General features: G+C 39.9%; 1 protein-coding gene across 1 annotated transcript; it reads right to left on the reverse strand.

Moving 5' to 3' along the window:
* Positions 1-3,311: 3,311 nt before the first annotated feature.
* On the reverse strand, positions 3,312-19,180 carry TNMD (tenomodulin). The gene is made up of 7 exons (XM_057717602.1): positions 19,133-19,180; positions 18,838-18,969; positions 9,725-9,865; positions 9,414-9,515; positions 5,572-5,725; positions 4,013-4,182; positions 3,312-3,521 (listed from the first exon to the last, which is right to left on the reverse strand). Exons 1-7 carry the CDS (start codon positions 19,178-19,180, stop codon positions 3,312-3,314), a joined length of 957 nt encoding a protein of 318 aa, XP_057573585.1.
* Between the last annotated feature and the right edge of the window lie 787 nt (positions 19,181-19,967).

A 19,967-nucleotide genomic window follows, 5' to 3' on the forward strand; every position in this document is an offset into this window, starting at 1 on the left:
TGGATAGCTTCGCCTCACCTGACTCGTCTTGATTGGACTTTAGATTCCCAAAGAATCTGAATGGTGATATGATAGTTCTTGTGATTTCATGGAATATGTGCTTTTTGCCTTTGTTTTTTCTTTTCTATACGTGGAATCATTGAAAATGGAGAAGAAAATGCAGGAAGCCTGCGTTTGTATAAATGAAATAGATAATCGGGCTGTGGGCCATCATCAATGCTTTTGATCATTCTCGGATTAGAGGAATTCTTCATACTTGTAGAAACAGACTGCATCAAAAGATAAGAAGTACAAAAATGGATTTAAGTAAAATAAGAACTTTCATCCTAAATTTCAACAGAACTCAGGGCCAAGTTTTTGTAGTGACATTCTGAAGAGCCTTGTAGCTGTGCTCTCTTTTTCTTCTACTTTCTTCCCTCTCTTCTTTCTCATTTCTTGCTTTCAATTAAAAAAATTAAAGACCACTTATATGCTTTTGATACTGTGCTGGGTTCTGGACAGAGCAGAATGGGAGAGAGTATGGGTCCTTTTTAAAAAAGAAATTGCAGGTTAAACTCATATGTAAACGGTATGTGCATTGAGTGATACATTAACTTACACAGGCCTAGAATAAAGTAGAGAAGACTGAGGTTTCATGTTTAGGTAAAAGGAAAATGGGATTTTTAAATCTCTTCCAATTAGTGAGAGAAAACTCTGTAAAGGAGGTGGGATGACTGCACAAATAGAGCATGAAGCTAATGTACCTGAGATAAACAAAGGGGGAGGGTAGGGTAGTGGGAGGATAAAAGGGATGGTGGTTAAGGGTGGTCTGAGGAAGGACTATTTGAACGCAAGTGAGGCCCAATCTTTAATGTAGTAAGTAGCTATTATGGACCTTCAGGAAAGGAAAGGGCATTCACAAAATCTATAAGTGAAAAATCAACTTTGTGTAAAAGCATTTATTCTCACTTCAGTCTGTAGCCTGGGAACTTCAGCAAGGAGATTCTAACAGCTGTATGAAGCAACAACCTGTGGCCTGGACCAGAGCATAATTGAGGGGTGGTTTAGGAGGGCAAGCTAGAAATATTTGGTGAGTGACTAGAGTGGCATTGAACTACGGCAAGGTCTCTGGCTTGGGAGATCGGAGTTCCTTTGGCATCACTCCTTGTGATGGGAGGCTGGCCTTAGGGAGGGTGGTGGATGGAACAGAGGCAACTCTAGGTTCAGTGGGGCTGGTCTGAGGGAAGTACAAGGCATGATATGAGTCTATCTGTGCATGCCTTGAATAAGGGGCAAAAATCTATGATAGGAGAGTGATACCATACTTTCTTCTTGTCCTACCTGACCTAGGCCTATATGAAGTGACAGACTCATGTGTTTGGGTTTGTTTGTTTGCTGTTTTGGTTTGTTCCTTCCTAAGCGTGAGATGATTTGAATGCTTTTTTTCAGCATGTCCTTGTATTTTCTTTTGAAACTCATGGTCTGCTTCATTAAGGGGAGCCACATTTTCGACAGTGTGACATTATGTGGAGGTCAAGGTATCACATTTGAATAAGAAATGCTTCCTGAATTAAAGTAATGTGAGTAGGAACTCTTAGCCCTCACATGTGATATGAAAACTTCTATAATTCTTGTGTGTGTGTGCACGTGCATGCACATGTAGATAGCATGCCATATACAACTGTAGTTAGTTGTGTATAAGTTTCTGTATATGGGCTTGTACATTTGGGGTGTCATTTCTTGGGCAATAAGGAATATGACTTCCACTTCATTTGTATCCCCCACAGAGCGTAGTATATACACTACAATGTGGACTGCATCAAATTGAGCGTCTCAGGAATTTAAAATTATTGGTCAACCTTAAAAACCAATGTTGAAAGTGAAAAATTTATTTAAAATGATAGAGAACATCATAAAGTCCATACAACCTCAAATTAATCTCATATCTTTTACATTTTTCTATTTCAACTACAAATTAATGCCTGTATGATAATTGAAGTATTCCAAAAATTTCAGATGTCTTCAAAATCATTAATAAAAAAAGAAAATATTTTCAGTGATGTTGCATTGCTAGATATATTTTATTGTGCTCTCATCCTGTGAAAATTGGTAATCTAATTATGGCATGCATGCTAATTATGAATTAATGACTGGCTAATCTTAACTCAACCTTGTGCAAATCTGCTTCTTTTGCTTCCTCAACTGTTCAATGGGGGAAAATGACTCCTGGCCCACAGGTATCTTAATAAAGATTTTACTCTTTGAAAATGGAAGACAGATATTTTCATGACACAATAACTTTGAAGTTAAGCAATGAGGGGGCTACATTCTAATGAAACTAGAAGGGGTGACAGATGGGTAGAACAGGAATTTTGAAACTAGAACTGGCTGGGGCTCCAAGTTTAACATTACCCTCTAACCACTTCTCCTCTTCTCCCTTTTGCCTCTCTCTCCATTCCCAAGCAAAGTATCAGGTGATTGAAAACTAGGCCTTACCCTTTCTTAAGAAAGTGCCATACTGCTAGTTTCTTGTGGTTTTGGAGGAAAAACAAAATCCCCTTTGACTCCTTACCCCAGTAATGTCCTATAATGCCTGTTTCTGTGAATGATATTTATGGGTCTCTGTTTTCCAGGTTATTGCCTTGGAAAGTTATGTAACCAGACACTGATCTAAAAGTGAAGTCATACCTAAAGGTTATGAAGTGTTGAATTTGTCCAAAGCTGAGTTCTTGCTCACAGGAGGAGAGCCTGGGACCCTTTTTGCTAGGTTAGCTTTCTCCTCTGCTGAGTCTGAGCCCTTGGAATATTTTAGTGTTGGCCTGCTGTGACTCACTGCCTTCCCAGTGGCTTAAGAGATGCTTAAGCAAGTCCACAATATGTCTCTCAGATAATTAAACACTAGGGTATGCACAAAAGGACACGTTTTTATCCATCAGTTATGGGGCCATTTTATCTTCAGCCCCTATTTCCATTTTCTCAATACAGCCTAGTAAAATACAGCATTTGAGAATCCTTATGCTTTGCCCTTTCCTACTCCCCAAACCTGATGAAATGCAAGTTTTCATTGTTGTCTTCCACATGAGACAGATCTGCTCCATTTCAGTTGCAGGGAATATTCTTAGCAAACACTTACCCAGTGTGTTCAGCAGGAATCAGGCCATTGATGATGATGTAGAAGTTTATTAGAACATGAAGAGAAGAATTACCTACAAGTAATTCCGGAGTACTGGCTACCAGGAGCCAAATGCCTCGTAGGCAGAAATTCATTGAATAGCATGCATTTATTATATGTTGGCTGCCAGAAGTTTAAGCACTCGAGCTCAGACTTGCTATTAAACCCTCCCCAGCATGCGGGCCACCCACCAGTTGCAAGGCATGATGACACGACAGATAACCCGCCCTCCTTGGTAGCAGTATGGATACGGGTAGTAACCTAGTAAAGGTTCACAGACGCGGCGGCAGTAGCGGTTGCCTCGACGGCAGTAAATACAACAATAACCTCTCTCATCCAGCATGGGGTCGAATTCTATTCCATTTTCAGTCTGAAAGAAGAAGAAGCCAGTGTTGGAGGGGGAAGGTTCACTAGGAAGAGGTGTACCAAGCAGGGAAGGAGTATAAGACTATAGGAGTTGGGGACTGGTGAGCAACTAAGTTCCTGAGCCTGATCTTGGAGATATATCAGTGGATTAGATCAAGATTGATTTTATTTTTTTAATTTAAAAATTTTTAAAACAATTTTATTGAGGTATAGTTGATTTACAATGTTGTGTTAATTTTTGCTGTACAGCAAAGTGATTCAGTTATACGTACATACATATATATATTCTTTTTCATATTCCTTTCCATTATCGTCTATTATAGAATATTGACAACATGGATTTTGAACGAGTCTTCAAGGGATTCCAAGCTTCTTAAATACTTTTCTGTTAAAACAATGACCATTCTCCTTTCAGTGACTTTGATCTGAGGGGTAGTGAGTTTTGTGAGGGCTCTTTGTTTTTCCTCTAACAAGAAAAACATGAACAGAACTCACATAGTCATTGATTGGGAGTTCTTCGTCACTTGCTGCTTGTCGGGCGTGACGGGTCTTCTCCACCTTCACTTGAGGGACCACCCACTGCTCGTTTTGTTCAATGCCTTTTTTTTCATTGGTAGGAAAGTGAAGGTCTTCACCATCCTCCTCAAAGTCTTGTAACTCTGAAACTAAGGTAATAAACATAAACTTGTGATGCAACTGCTTTGCTTGGGGGACTAGCATTTGAGGATAGAGATTTTCATTTTGTCTTCTCACTGCCATCATTTAGGCATGTGTGAACCACTTTTCCAAGCTCCTGCAGCTGATATTTTAAGGAGATCTTCCAAAAGATATTTGACCATTCCCATGTACACAGACTGCTTTGTTTGTTTGGCATCAAACACTGCTTTGCCTTATTAGCATATTAAATTAAAAACTGAGGGCAGGGGACTTTGGTGTCTCTGACAATGATTTTACTCACGGTAGGTGTTCAGTAAATATTTTTTGGTTGCCTGATTTGATTCAGTGCCCTCTGTCCTCCTTCCTCATCCCTTCTCTTTCCTGTCTTAAAAAAATTTTAAACTTTGTATTTAGAAATTATCTTAGATTTACAGAAGAGTTGCAAAGATAGTTCAGAGTTTCTGTATTCCTTTCACCCAGTTTCCCCTAATGTTAGCATTTTACATAACCACGGTACAATTATCAAAACTAAGAAATCCGCATTGGTACAATACAATTAACTAAACTAAAGTCTTTATTCAGATTTCATCATTATTTCCATTAACCTCCTTAAAGAGAAGGATTTGAAGCAGAAATTGTAGTATCCACTCCAGGATACCACAATTGCATTTAGTTGCTTTTTTTTTTTTTTAAGGCCAAAGTGTACAAATAGACGCCTGCATTGGTTAGCGTGTTCTCTCTTGGGTAATATGGTAACCTATGCTGTCCAGAATGAGGCAGGCCAAATACTATGCTAGCTGGGCAGAATAAGATGTCCAGGGACCTTTGCCCTCTCTATGGGCTGACTGGAAGTTGAGAGCTGGAGTCTTTTATTCTGCACCTTTAACACCCAATTACTTTTATACTGATTCCTAAAATAGCCACAAAGAAATGTGTATTGCAGTGATTGTCCTATCTTCCAGGGAGAATGCCACCATTTGACATGGAAAATCCTTCCTGAGACAGCAGAGCATTGTTTTGGCTCTTCTCTCCTCTGTTCTTGGGTTGGGCACACAATGCTTTGAGCCATAGTCTGGTAGCCTGACTACAATGAATATAGATGTGCAAAGAGAGACAGATTAGCTTTTTGCTATCACTACTCACATTAGGGTGGCATTATCTTTGCTGGGATATTTAAAAGCCTGTCAGCATTAATTTATCTGATTTATAACTTGGCTGTGAAAAATTCCCTCCTCACTGGCAGTCAGCATATACAGTTTCATCGAAGAAGATATAAGCTGATCATTTGTCTTCCTAGAAATGTAGTCTCTGAATGCTGGGAACATTAACCTGTAACTGACTTTGGAAAACAGAGGAGGAAGAGGAGGAGGAGAAGGAGGCGGAGGAGGAGGCCATACCTGCTATTAGAGTGGGATTGATCCAATACATGGTCACATTATCACATATCTCCAGTATTTTGGAATTTTTAAGAAAGTCTCGGTTTTCAATAGGCTTTTCTGCTGGGACCCAAATCACTGACTGTTCAAAGAAAGTTGTGGTAATTTCTTCATTCTGAGAGAAGAAAGTAGTTCAGGGTGGGGATAGGCAGAGAAATTAATAAAATGAGTGAGACATTAAGGGATACTGGAAAACACCATATTTCAAGTCTGAATAATAATTCCAGTCCTAGAGCTCCCAGTGAAGTAGCTCTGTGCCTTGCATACAGTAGGTGCCCTTGGGAGAGTTAACAACTTGTCCATCCCTCTCCCATCTAACAGTAAGGCTGCTCACTGGAACAGGAGCCTTCTCTGCTACCATTTCCCTTAAAGTCAGGAAGGCTCTCCATCATTTTCTGGGCCTCCCACTGGGCCATGTATGTTTTAATTTGGGCTTCTGGAACCCTGAGTGATTTACATTTATTTTCTTTCTTTTAAATGGATGCTGCGAGTGCCTGCCTTGTTTTAGGCTTATGACTAGAATTGCAAGCTGAATTTGATCTCAAGGTGAAAAACACTCCTATAATCCAAATTGGTGAAATCAGTTAAGTAGGAATGTAAAACCTAATAATATTTTGGTTTTACAGGATTGCCTGTTAATGGTATAGTTGTAGTACCAAAAGATATCTTTTTTGTTTCAAAGTCAAGTCTCTTGTGACTTCACTGGCCTTACTACTATTTTACTCCTTTCATTCTAGATGCTTAGAGTTTGTCTCACAGAATGTTTTTTATTTAGGTAGACTTTCTTATATTGTCAAGAACACTGCCTTCTCTTCTGTTTCTAGTGTTGGAAGTAGTTGTCTTGTATACCTAGCTCTTAATCATTTGTCTCTTGGGCTTTGACATTTTTTCCCCGACTCTTTTTTTTTAAATCAATACAAATTTATTACCTTACACATCTGGTGGTCAGAAGTCTTAAATGAGTCTTAGAAGGCTAAAATCAAAGACTGTGTTCCTTCTGGAGGCTAGAGGAGAATCTATTTCATTGCATTTTCCAGTTTTTTTAAGCTCTTTATTGGAGTATAATTGCTTTACACTGTTGTGCCAGTTTCTGCTGTACAACAAAGTGAATCAGCTGTATTTATACATATATCCCCATATCCCCTCCCTCCTGCGACTCCTTCCCACCCTCCCTCCCTCCCTCTAAGTCATCACCAATCATCGAGTTGATCTCCCTGTGTTATGCAGCAGCTTCCCACTAGCTATTTTACATTTGGTAGTGTATATATGTCAATGCTTCTCTCTCACTTCGTCCCAGCTTCCCCTTTGCCTCCTCCCCTCCTGCCCCTCATCCTCAAGTCCGTTCTCTGCATCTGCATCTTTATTCTTGCCCTGCCACTGGGTTCATCGGTATCATTTTTTTAGATTTCGTATATATGCGTTAGCATACAGTATTTGTTTTTCTCTTTCTGGCTTACTTCACTCTGTATGTCAGACTCTAGGTCCACCCACCTCACTACAGATAACTCAATCTCTCCCCTACTCTTAATAAGGCTTTTCCTTTTCTCCTTTGTTTCTTCCAAGCTTTATGATTTCAGTGTTTTTATTCTTTGAAATATGGCTTTGTATAATTTTTCTCCTAGTTATTTAAAACTCTTGTCCTAGCTCCTTTGCCCTTGAGTTTAAAGACCTTGGGATGCACTGAAAGGGACTGTATAAAATGAGGTTGGTACATTGACTAGCTTTGTTAGCAAAATCAGGGCTATTTATATACCTGCTCTGCATGTTTAACATGTACAAACTATGGATACAGTGGTGAGGGAAGTGCGGAATAAGAGGGTTTTTGTCATTCAGGACCACAAATTTGTCTCATAAAAAAATTTGTAGCCTGAATATAAAAAATTTTCTTGAAGATAAAGCACTTTCGCTATCATGAGATGAATACTTGTGTTATTTAGACAATCTGGCAAAGTGAACAAGAATAAATTAGGGCCAAAATGAGACATTATGGGCTTTTGCCTTTAATGGTTTTTTTTTTTTTTTTTGGCCGCACCTCATATGGACTCTTAGCCCCCTGCAGTGGAAGCCTGGAGTCCTAACCACTGGACTGCCAGGGAAGTTCCTGCCTTTAACTTTTTCAAAAAAATAAATCTTGTGTCAATTCAGGATGTCATTGCTGGCTGGCCCTCCTCAAATGCTTACATTATTTCCTGTAAAAAGCAACATATGATATTGGAATAAAATAGCTTTTTGTCTTATAGATTCTCCTTTCATCTTACTTTTGCCTCCTATAGTAATCCCTAATATCCTGGAAGTCTCAGATGCATCCAAATTAGGCTTATTTAAAAAAAAAATCTCTGAAACTTTTCACTTGCCAGAGACCTTGGGAGCAGAGCATCATCTTTGGGGGAAATCTTTTTCTTAGAAATTCTAGGAACCAGGGTCTGTAACTTCTCTGGACATGAGGAGACTAATAGCATGTCTGTGGGAGCTAGTGACAACCTTGAGACTTGGGTAATGTAAAGAAAAAAGCGATCCCCATACCACCTCACCCCCCAAAATAATAAAAGTAAAAGAAAAAGGTAAATGGGTAGAAGAGAGCTAAGATGGAGAGAGCTGAGCAAGAGAAAAGTGAATAAGAACTTGGGAAAGACAGAAGAAAAAGAAAGAGATATTTACAGTATATAGAGTGGCCACTGTGCCATTGACATAATCTCAGTTTAGATTTGTCAGTTAACCACTAAAACAAACCAATCCAACCCAAGAGTTGTTTCTTCTGGATACAGTGGAGGTATGCTGTCACAATATGGCCTTAGCTAAGGTTCCCCTTCTTCCTCCACTGATAGCAAAGTACCATAATTACAGTCAGAATATCAGAGAAAAATTGAGTCTCCTGGGCTTTACTGATGGCTGTATTTTAGGCAATAATCCTCCATCTCCCACTAGGCCTACAGGGGCAATTCAGCAATAGCACTGGTGCCCTAGGTTACCTCACCCTGGCCTAGGAGAATTTGCTTTCGGAGAATTTGCTTTCAGAAAATTTGTATTACACTGTAGTTCTCACCTTCTTTGCTTTTGCCTTTCCTAGTGATGTTAAAGGTGGATTATTCCATTAGCAGCCCAGCATAAAATGGTAAGGTGAATGAACTGAAATATTTTTTTATTTAATTTTTAATTTTTTATTGAAGTATAGTTGATTTACAATGTTGTGTTAGTTTCAGGTGTACAGCAAAGTGATTCATTTATCTATATACATATATATGTATTTTTGCAGATTCTTTTCCCCTATAGGTTATTACAAAATACCGAGTAGAGTTCTCTAGGCTATACAGTAGGTCTTTATTGTTCATCTATTTTATATATAGTAGTATTGACCTGAAGTCTTTAGAATAGGTGAATGTCACAGTGTGACAAAAGTGGCAAGGATCCAGGTGGACTTGGAGCTTCTTTTTAGGATATTATCTTTGGCAGTATTGATTTTATTCCTCTGGCTCACCCCTCTTACCAGAAATCTTTGGTTTGGAAGCAAATGTACATAATGTCAATGGTTACCCAGGTATAAAAGTACAGTGTTGGACCTAAAAGCATGAACTTTAGTTTTTTTGAAAGGCCTGAGTTCAAGATCCCAATCTGTTCTTCACTAGCTCTTCCAACCTTGGGCAAGTCACTCTTTCGTCTGCATCTGAGAATGGGGATAATAATAGTACCCATCTATAGGGTTGCTGTGAGACTCAAACAAGGGTAAAGCATTTAGTACAATGTCTGACAGAGTTAGCTCCCAATAAATTATGGCTTTTACTACTACTATTATTATTCTTACATACCTCATCTATTTCTTCCTCTGGTTCAGAAAATTCAGGAATCACTTTAATCTGAGTTTTGATGAAGCATTTTTGAAGACCTACAAAGTAAATGCCAGTGTATCCCTATAAAACAGACAAAAAATAACAAAACTTCCTGAAATAGCCACAATTAATGAGTTTCATGATTTGTCAGGGCCCCAGGCTGAAAAATTTGAATTAAAAGGGAACGCTTTGTCTTATAAATTAAATGGAGGCTATAGGCTATTTTTAACTTGACTCAGATGTTCTAATATTTTAAGCGGGAAGCCTTAGGGGGAAAATATCCAACTTACATTTTTAAAGTCATGTACTTCCAATGTTTCATCAGTGCCATTTCCACTTCTGAATATTTCAGTTCTGGTCATGGGATCAATTTCCATGTAAATCTTCTTCTTCTCTCCGTTGCTGTAGAAAGTGTGCTCCATGTCATATGTCTGGGAGAACAGAGGAAAACAAGTTCTAAGATACTCAGTATGTCCCTTCATAAGACACTTTAATTGGCTAATATCTGGGGCATCTTCTTTTTCCAGAGCCTTTGTAGAGAGGTGCCATCTCAGCAGCTTGCCGCTGTGAATTCTCTGAGCCTCGAGATTAAAGTGAGGTGTTTTTTGGCACTGGAGCTGGTATGGGGATCCCTTCAGAGCCAGTATTTTGTATTCAAGCCAAGTTACCGAACTAATTACTAAGAACTCTGACAGTTTTCTTGGCAGCCTTGACTAAACAGCAAATGATATTTTGCAAACCAGCCTGTAAGGTGCTTTCCACTTGTGGTAGGCAGAGGAATCACTAAAAACCTATACTGCTTCCTTAAGCTACCACTTTCCTTTCTAAGTACTCAGTGGTCTCCCACTTACTCCACTAGGGCTGAGAAAGAGATCTGAATAGATTTAGAATGCTTGGTATTGCTCTTTATCTGCTTATCCAACCAGGGATTTAATATTGTCTTAGCCTTGGATCTGTCCTTTTTAGACTCTGAAGACCATTCTATTTGGTGAATACTAGAAATAGTCTTATTCTGACCTCAATTGCTTCCTTTTGCCCTTTAAGCTCCAGGAAATATTTGCTGCCTTCCCCTAATCTTCTCTGTTATGGGCTAATTGAATCCATTCCGTTTACTCCTGATTTGCCTTTTCCAAACCCGATTCAGCTGACTTCAAGTTCTCCAGATTCTCCTGTATATTGAATTCAACAACTGTGAATTGTAATATGCACTATGTAATATGAAGTGTCCCAAGAAGATCACCTTGGCAAAGCTGCGTATCAGGTCGCTCTTGAGTGGTTGAAACAAAACCCCAGACTCTATTCTGCTTCTAGAAGAGACAGTTCTCTTTCTAAGGACCAAAAAGACCAGTCTCATAGAGTATCCCAGTCTATTAATAAGCCCATTACTTATAACTGAGGACATGTTTATAGCTAGAAGCAAACAACTAACCTAAAGGAATTTGCTACCTGTCACAAACCAGGCCAGACCTGATGGTGCCATGTGGAAGTCTACCTTATTCCTGTTGTTAGCAGGCCTTCGGCTATCAAGTTTCTTCATACTCATTTTTCCTTATGGAAAACATTTGGTAAACGAAAAGCCTGAAAAAGCAAGTCATCTACAGAGCCAACATTGCTTTCTAATAATACTGTTCCCAGCGGCAGTCTTGTAGAGCTTGCGCTGGTTTTGGTTGTTTTTTCATGTCTGCTGGTGTCTGTGACTGAATGTTAGTATAACCTGGTTAAATTTTCCCCACGTCAAGTAGAAAAACAAGTTGGAAGGGTTTGTAGAAGCAATATTACTTCAAGTGTGAAAAGTTGATGTAGTTGCTGAACAGGAAAACAAGAGACAATGTCATTTACCTCTTCGCTGCCCTACAGTGCCTTGGGCATGGTCAGAGCTGAAGTATTTGTTGAATACTTTTTCCCCACCAATGGCAAATTCTTATTTTACTAAAGACAGATTTTGAGCATTGGCAAGGTCTTTTAAGAGACCATATTTTAAAAGAGGAAGGAAAACAGTATTTAGAACTTTCCAGCAACTGCAGAGTTAACACAGTAAGTCTGGCCTGCTTCATGACAGGTAGCAAATTCTTTTAGACTTGTTATTTGCTTCTCGTTATAAATTTGTCCTCAGTTCCAGCTCTGCAGCCAGCTTGAGAAACGTCTACCTATGGCAACAAATTGAGCTCTCAGTGGGCCTGACCTAAGTAGAGGAGAGAGGCATCTACTTCAGATCCAGCCTTGTCAGATCTCCCAACAGAGGGGAATTTCTTTGGAAATACTATCCATTGTTCAGACAAATGTTGACACCACTACTCATTGGGGGTGGGGTGGGGTGTTTGTTTCATCAGTAGCACAACTGATGGATTATTGCATGGAAAAATGAGGTTAGAGACTAGGGGATGTTGGAACGCTGCCTACCTGGGCAAAAGAGAAAACACAGGCTGTATTTTCAATCACTGGTAGAAGACTATGGAACCATACTGGTGACATTTAGGATTTCAGTGTACTTCTGTGGAATGAGTTTTCCTGCACTGTTGGCAATGCGCTTCACTTGGACACCTTGCTAGATGAAAACTCTTGGAAACTGCCAAGCTCAGCAGATCTTGATTATTTTCAGCATTCTTTCAAAGAGGTTTTCTTTTTTTTTTTTGGTGAGGGAGGAGGGGTCCATTCTGATTGTATTTATTAACTAGCACGTTTGCCTTTTTGTTAGTAATGGTGGTGGGATCAGAATGACTTCATGTATATGTGAATTCTGGGTGGGGGGTGGGGAGCTATATATTCACTCAGATGGAATTCCGCTATCAAAGGTGTCCTTTTGGAACAGACTGTCCTTTGTCTAGGAAGATGATGCTGGTGGCCCACTTTGGACTGCTTAAGGATGGGTTTGAGCAAATCCAGACATACCGTCTCGTCCAGGTCCCTGTGGAGCACATTGCCTGGGTAATGGCTATGCAAGCTTCACTGGCCCATATGAAGACTGAGCTCATGCCTTTGGCTTCAGAAGTACTTTTCTGTCTATGAAGCTCACTGGCTCAGGGGCTGAGGGTCTTTCTGGAGGTGAGGGAATAAATGGTTTTGTCCACTCCAGGTACAAACTAAAGCAGAGACAAGATGACCAGTTTGAGAGAAGAGTGAGTGGGCTCCCAGTAGCTCATCTCAGACTGCCTCCAACTCAGCTTTATTCCAGGAAGGACAGAATGGGGACAGAATATAAGTATACTTTCACCAAACTGGCAAATTAGTGCAAATTAGTCTTTGGTGCTTCTAGCTTCCCTTTTCTGTTCTTTTTATATCCTGCTCCCTTTGTACCTTCCTAGCTCTTCCTCCTCTTCCCATCTCCCTCTATTCCTCTGTCTCCTGTCTAGACATCTAGGAATCTGCTGGTGCTTCAGGTACATTGCATCAAAGAAGAAAGCAATCTGACAAATGATCTCACACTAAGATATTAGTGATGGGTGTTTGTTAAAAAAATTGAGTGTAATACTTAACTCAAAGGAATGAATTACTAATGGTAGATTTTAAGCACAATAACACCAGGAATGAGATATTTTAAGGGTAAGGGCATCTTTCCAGCTGCATTTCAAATGGGTTCCCACTTCATCCACACATAAGGTTGGTCTCAGCTATGAAGGACCAGAACAGTGGCATTGGACAGGTAAACCAATGGGATGGAATATGACTCAGAAGTGAAATGAGATAGATATGTGGTAAAGCCCAAGGAGTGAGGGATGTAAGAAGACCACACTGACAAAACATGGAGAGAACACAAACTCATTTCTCTTCCCTGCCCAGGAATTCTTTCCTCATCCAGTTAAATCCTGCACTCAGGCAGCAAATGAGCCCTAACATCCCCCTTTCATAGTTTGCTGTGTTCTCTGGCCTCAATTTGTGACAATCTCTGAGATCAGAAAAGAAAGTTTTTTATAAAGAGTACAGCTGCCTCAGACCTCAGTGTGATGGATCTGTTTTGGGGGCAAGTAGCTTTAGCTTGTCCTGAAAGGGATTTGAGGACATTTGGCTTAGGTTTGTTTTTTGAAACCTGTGATTAATCTAGCTGTTCTTCTCCCCACTTTCATTCTTTACTGTCTGTTTATGAGGTACACTCTCCAAAGGTGAAATACATGCTTAGAATAGCTGGCTAGCAGGTGTTAGGCTGGAAGGAAGGGAAGGGAATGCATTGTACCATATTATTACCGACCTAGCCTGTGAGAATTAAAGGGCCCCTGAGTATTTCTTTAACCAACACAGAGCAGACACATTGTTTCTTATGCAAAGTTGGACTTCTGCATCTTCAATCACCAGTTCTCAGTCCTGAAAAAAATTGGCATAGGCAGCACAGACATTCCACTTTTTCAAAAAGAAAAAAAAAACACATTTTTTTCATCTAGAGACTCAAGCTGGCTTAGAAGTTTTTCCCTATCCACTACCCTCCTCACTCCTTATTCTTAAATGCAGCTGAAGAATAGTGGAAAGACTCTCTAGACTAGGTTCTAGTCATAGTCTCAACTATGCCTCAGCTCTGCCGTTTACAAGCTGTGTGACTTTGGACAAGTCACCAAATGTCTCTGGAGGCTCGGTTTCCGTCTTTATCTCCTACCTCTTGCCAGATGCAATGTTGAATAGTTGACAAAATCAATTCTTTTTTTAAAATTAATTTTATTGGAATTATAATGTTGTTTATAATGTTGTGTTAGCCTCCACTACACAACAAAATGAATCAGCCATACACATATAGATTCAATTCTTTTTTTTTTAAATTGAAGTATAGTTGATTTACAATGTTGTGTTAGTTTCTGGTGTAAAGTGATTCAGTTTATATATATATATATTATATATAAATCATATTATATATATATATTCCTTTCAGATTATTTTCCATTATAGGTTATTATAAGATATTGAATATAGTTCCCTGTGCTATACAGCAGGTCTTTGTTGTTTATTTTATATATAGTAGTTTGACAAAATCAATTCTGTTCAGATTTGGCTGACACCTGTCAGGTTGAACCATTGGATTGCTACTACCTGTTGATTTCCCGGGCTGCTTTCCCTACAGTAGCCCCAATCCCTCTCTCAGCCACTAAAGTACAGCTCCCTTTGAAGACCTAGGTTTTTTCTGGATGGTACCACCTAACTTGCCCAGCAAATGCTGCCTCAGGAGAATGAAGAGACTGAATACGAATGTGCCCCTAGTAGCCAGAGTCTTACTCTACATAATTGGATGCTGTCCCTCAGCAGCAGAGCAAGAGCTGACCCATGACAGTTGCTGGACAAGGATAGACTTTACTCTTGCAATGGATTGGGAGGAATGTAAAATGAAGTCTTTTTAAAAATGCTGATGTGGCACCATCTGGTGAAGCTCAGCACCCCTGCTAAAGAGATTCCAGCTCCATCTCCTTCTCTTCCCTTGAAGGGATGAAATGCTTCTCCAGACCCACATTTTACCCACCAAATTGCTGTGTAGAAAAGCCTAGGGAAATCGGGGAAGAAAGTTGTGTCTCCCGTGTGCCTAGAAGGAGAGTGAAGAAAGTTGTGTCTCCCGTGTGCCTAGAAGGAGAGTGAAGAAAGTTGATCTCTGGCCAACTTAAAGAAATAGGCTCAAGAAAGCCTGATCCAGACTTAGCAGGAAAGTGCTTTTTCTGAGCAAAGGATTTTCAACCTAGAATGCTGTTGGGCTTGCAGTCCAGTCCTGAGTGAAACACTTTTAAAGGTCATCTGCAGTTGAGGTGAGGGGGGAGGGCAGACGGATGCCCACCTATCCTACCTCTTCTCATCTCATCCTGGTAGTATGCAGAAGTTGAGGGGACATCCCCAGGAGTCTGTGGATTGCTGTGTGGACCTTAGGACTTAGGCTTTCCAAATAGCCCTAAAGTCACCAGGCAGTTCCTATATATGGCAGAAAGGGCAGCATTTCATTCATTTAATTTATTATTCTTCTGCCTCATTCTAGGCAGAAGATTGGAGGGGATAGGTTACAAGATCTGTGTTACATCTATCAACTGTTGGTTTAAAGGCTGGGATTTTTCTGACTTGTTTTCTCCATGTTGGATAAATTAGCCGGGAAGTTGACTTCTGATTGTTTCAAGTTCAATGTGTAGTACCGGGAGCTTTAAGCAAGAATGTTTCTCTTGGGAATCTGCTACAAAGATGCCTGGGCAGTCACTGCCTGGAAGTGGAGCTTTGTGATTCTCTCTCAAAATCTCTGGGGCTAAATAGGTCCCCTCTGCTTGGTTAAGAAAGCTGAATACAGAACTTAATGGACTGGCTTTCATTCAGCTCAAGTGGCTTCTATATGTGGCTCTGGGTTGGGGATCTGTAGCCTGTAAGGGAGTGCGGCAGCTCTCCCAAATTTCCTCTCTCTCTCTCTGTCTCTTTCTCTCTGCCTGTCTCTCTCTCTGTCTCTCTCGTGTGCACATGTACTCAGGCCTGAGGTGTGTGAGGAGAAGGAGTCCAGCATGGCTTAGTCCCCATTTCAGATCAAGAATCTGGATATTTTGTCCACACCAAGGTGGGAGGTAATCGAAGGAGGAGGGGTGGGGGGGAACTTACTGGGATGGAAATGTCAACACCAGATGTGGAATGTTAAACACTTAATTATAAGCAGATGTCAAAAAGCAAAATAAAAAGGAGGTGTGGTGGAGGCTAGAGGAGCAAATGCTAAGAACTTGGAGGAAGTCCTGGGATGCCAAACACATCACTGTCACCCATAAGCACAGCAGCATCACTGGTTCTCTCCACCAAGGGCCCCACAGTCCCCACAGTTTCCAAAGGCTTGTAAAGGAAAGTCCAGAAAAGCATGGGTTTTAATCTGCTAACTGCTGTTTCTTGCCAGGCCATACTCTTTAGGGGAGCCTCTTTAATTTGTGCAAGATGCCTGGATCCTTTTTCTCTGAAAATCTTCTTCCAAGACTAATCTGACTACTCTTCACTTCCCAGCATTCATAAGTCAGCTCCGAGGCAGGCTTATTGGCAGCCCTAGCCATTGGAAACATAGATGTTCCCTGGGGTTTTTTGTCTGGGAATTAAAGGTAGTGGTCTTAGTGGAGCATTTGCATCTCCAGCTGGTTCCTCGGCTTGCAATAGACACAGCCTGGACTTGTGGGGAAGGCCAGGACTTATATATCAAAGGCAATAAATTGCAACTCCCCATTGGAACGGAGAACAAACAACTTTTGTTCGTGGTAGAAAACTTGCCCCAGGAGACACCTATTTATTGTTCTTTATCAGATTACTTTGTAATGATTTTGTTCATTTTTGAGGATCCCTTTGCTAAAAATTACATCCTAAGATGGATTACTTCTTGAACTTGATTTGGTTGTTGATAAAATTTATCCGGAACATACTCCACCTCTTCTGTGCATGCAGTGACTAGGTTTTTACATTTGCTTTGAGGAATCACAGGATTGCTCCTTATAATGTATAAAAAAGCAAACTGGAGTGAGATGCAAAGAGGATATAATACAGAAGCAGAGGTGACCATAGGCTCTGTTAGTGAACTTGGCAACTTGCTAGATAAAAGCAAAGTCCCCACCTAGTAATTTATAGTTGCACTGAGACAAATAGCATTGTAAGTTTAGAAAAACCCACAAACTTCTTCAGAATAGAATTTACAATTCCAGTGGCTACAATAAAACCAGAAAAGCTATCTGGCCCGATGTTTAGGCAGATATGTATGGGTGGTCAAAAGGTCTAGCTACCTACTACACCCAGTTAACTACATTATGGCCATGGAAGATGAAAGGGTTTATTCTCCTCTAACCCATCTGTAATTGTCGAGAGGATCCAAGATTCAAATTGTGGGGCAGCATGTCACCTTGGGAATCAGCTAAGTAATAGCCGAATTGCATTGGAATGCATCTCGGCACTCATTCATTTGCTGTTTCTTTCCTGATCGCAATTGCTTTGCCCATCTTGCTAGTCTGAATATAGGTGGCTTCTCTAGAAAGACATGTGAATGGTAAGTAGTTCAGGAGCAGAGAGCAGTGAGAGAGATAAGAGAAAGGGCTAACTATAGGCAATGTACGATGCCTGAAATCCTTTCTGGAACAAAGTATAAATAAAAAAGCAAGCAAACTTAATTCATTCTCCCTCTTACTTAAATTTGAAAAGGTAGTCTCTAGGACTAAATGAAAGTGGGTATGGTAGCAGAGGTGAAGAATCCAAAGGTGGCTCTGCCTTCATTCTCTGTTTTCTTTTGGAAACTTGTCCAGTTGATTTTCTATTTTCTACGCTTCCCCACCCCCTGCCTCTCCTTCCTCACTGATCCATATTCTTTCCTCTCTGCTCCTATCACTCCTTTGGCTCCTAATGGTTCATACCAATCCATTATCTTCTTGCATTTTGTCCTCCCTCCTGGATTCGTGCCTTTCCCTTCCTACATTTGTTATCAAATAGAAATGAGAATCCTATGACAAATTAATAACAACATCCCACATGCAGACAGAAAAATGTGGCAAAGCCAGAAAACCATTTTCATACCTTATAGCTTGTACATTTATTAATTCTCTTTCAAATGGAAATTGTTGGCATTAAGGGACTATGATTTTCTTTGGGTCACATCTAAACTTGCCTGTTGTGTGTGAGCCCTTTGAGAGGACTGAGAGAGGGTGAAGTAGCAAGTGAGTTGGCTAACAGAGGCCAGAGTAGAAGCTGAATTTATATGGCTCAAATATGTCACGCCAGAGCCTGATATTAGTGTAGGGTACACTAATATCAACTACAATGGCCAGCCAAGCTTCACCAAATAACTCTAATATCAGAAGAATTCTGAGATATCTGTAATTAATGACTTGGTGTCACTTTTCTACCTTGTAGCATTACTACCTCAGTGGGACAGCAACGACTGTGGCTGAAGAGAAGCTGAAAAGCTCTAGTTTTTTTTGTTTGTTTTGTTTTGTTTTGTTTTGAGTCACAAATAAACGTGAACTCAGGTATGAGAATTGCTCCTTCTTTAAAGGAGTTTGCTGACTGTCCACAGAGCAGATGCATTAAGTCAGAAACATAATCCCTGAAAATCCTTTGCTACCATTTCTGGAGGTTTCTTCTTATGTGGTAGTATAATTACTTTTCCATCAGTTTCTGCCCAGATAATTGAAAGAAAGATGGAAAATATTTTTTTCTTACAGTAAAAATTTTGCTTCTAGGAGAAATCTTAACTCCTTAAAGCCAAGCATTATAAAGGAGTGGGTAATTCTACATCTTATCATTACTAACCGAAATGCAGAAAACACATTTTTTTCCCTTACCAAAATAATTAGGCAAAAAAGGGAGAGTGAAATCTTGATTGTTTTTCACACCACCAAAAAATAAACACAAAAGGAACTTAATGATTTTCATTTTCAGAATACTATACGTCAATAACTAATTAAATTCAATCAAACTCAAAACAGAAACATTTATCCAATGTGCGTTTACTTACTTTTTTGGGTGTCTCAGGCCAGAAGTGCTTGCCCCCCCAAAACAGGACAATTAGAGTTAGGGTGAGGATACCAAACACCAATCCACAAATCTTAAGTGATTTACATATCTTCTTGGATTTAAAAGCTTCTGCCTAAGCAAAGAACAGAAAGAATAAAATAACACACAATAGCCCTTAAAATTGCAAGCCAGAATTCGTCACTTTTGATTTTACTTTTTAATGTTCACATTGCAATACAATAAATCTGTAAAGCCATGCTTCTGCTCAAAAGGGAAAAAAATATGAAGCAACTTACATTTAGAATGTGACAGTCCTCACAGTTCTCTGGAGGATTCTTTGCCATGGTCTCTCAGCACACGGCACTCTTTCTCTGCTTTGAGAGGACTGAGAGACCACTGCTGAGGTGGAGTTGCAAGTGAGTCGGCTAACAGATGCCAGAGGAGAAGCTGAATTTATATGGCTCAAATATGTCATACCAGAGCCTGAGGGAGCCCAGGGGGCTCCTGTGCTGCGATTTGTTACATAGATATACTCATATATGTATATAACTTCTGTGCACAGAATTCCATCCAGAATGGCAAAGACAGAAGGTAATAATGAAAACTATTGTCCTGGGGGTTGGTTTGGAAGGGGACCAAGCCTAGGACACATTGAAATGATTTTTCACTATGAACTTAAAATATCAGTGGCAATACACGCTGCACACTCCAGAAATAAGCAAACAAAACAAAAAAGGAATGAGGTTCTAATTTCAATTCCATTTGCTCTAACAAATATTTATTGCAGGGATATTAAATGTCAGGCACTATGCTTGGTGTAGGAGATTCAGAAATGAATAAGGTAGTGCCTTCTTCACTATGTTAAAGCTCTTTGAGGACTGAGATCAATATGTAGTCAACTAATTATAGTTAAAAACAAGATTTAAAAGGTTACTGATAAGTTTTCTCTCTCTCTTCATTCTATCTCTCTGATTATTTTCCTTTCCTAGGCTCTCTTCCTCAGTCTGTTCCTTAATGTTGATATTCTGTATGGTTCTATCTTTGATGATCTTCTCATTCTATATATATACTTCTTGGATGATCTCATCCACTCCCAGAGTTTAAAATATCACCTATATATCAATGATTTCC

Source organism: Hippopotamus amphibius, chromosome X, assembly GCF_030028045.1.
Source record: "Hippopotamus amphibius kiboko isolate mHipAmp2 chromosome X, mHipAmp2.hap2, whole genome shotgun sequence".
Classification (NCBI taxonomy): domain Eukaryota; kingdom Metazoa; phylum Chordata; class Mammalia; order Artiodactyla; family Hippopotamidae; genus Hippopotamus; species Hippopotamus amphibius.

Coding starts and splice junctions, on each gene's coding strand:
- TNMD (XM_057717602.1), bottom strand. CDS start 19,180: ATGGCAAAGAATCCTCCAGAGAACTGTGAGGACTGTCACATTCTAAAT. Junction 4,183..5,571: donor CAATCCCACTCTAATAGCAG/GTATGGCCTCCT, acceptor TTATTACCTTAG/TTTCAGAGTTACAAGACTTT. Junction 3,522..4,012: donor AACTCCCAATCAATGACTAT/GTGAGTTCTGTT, acceptor TTCTTCTTTCAG/ACTGAAAATGGAATAGAATT.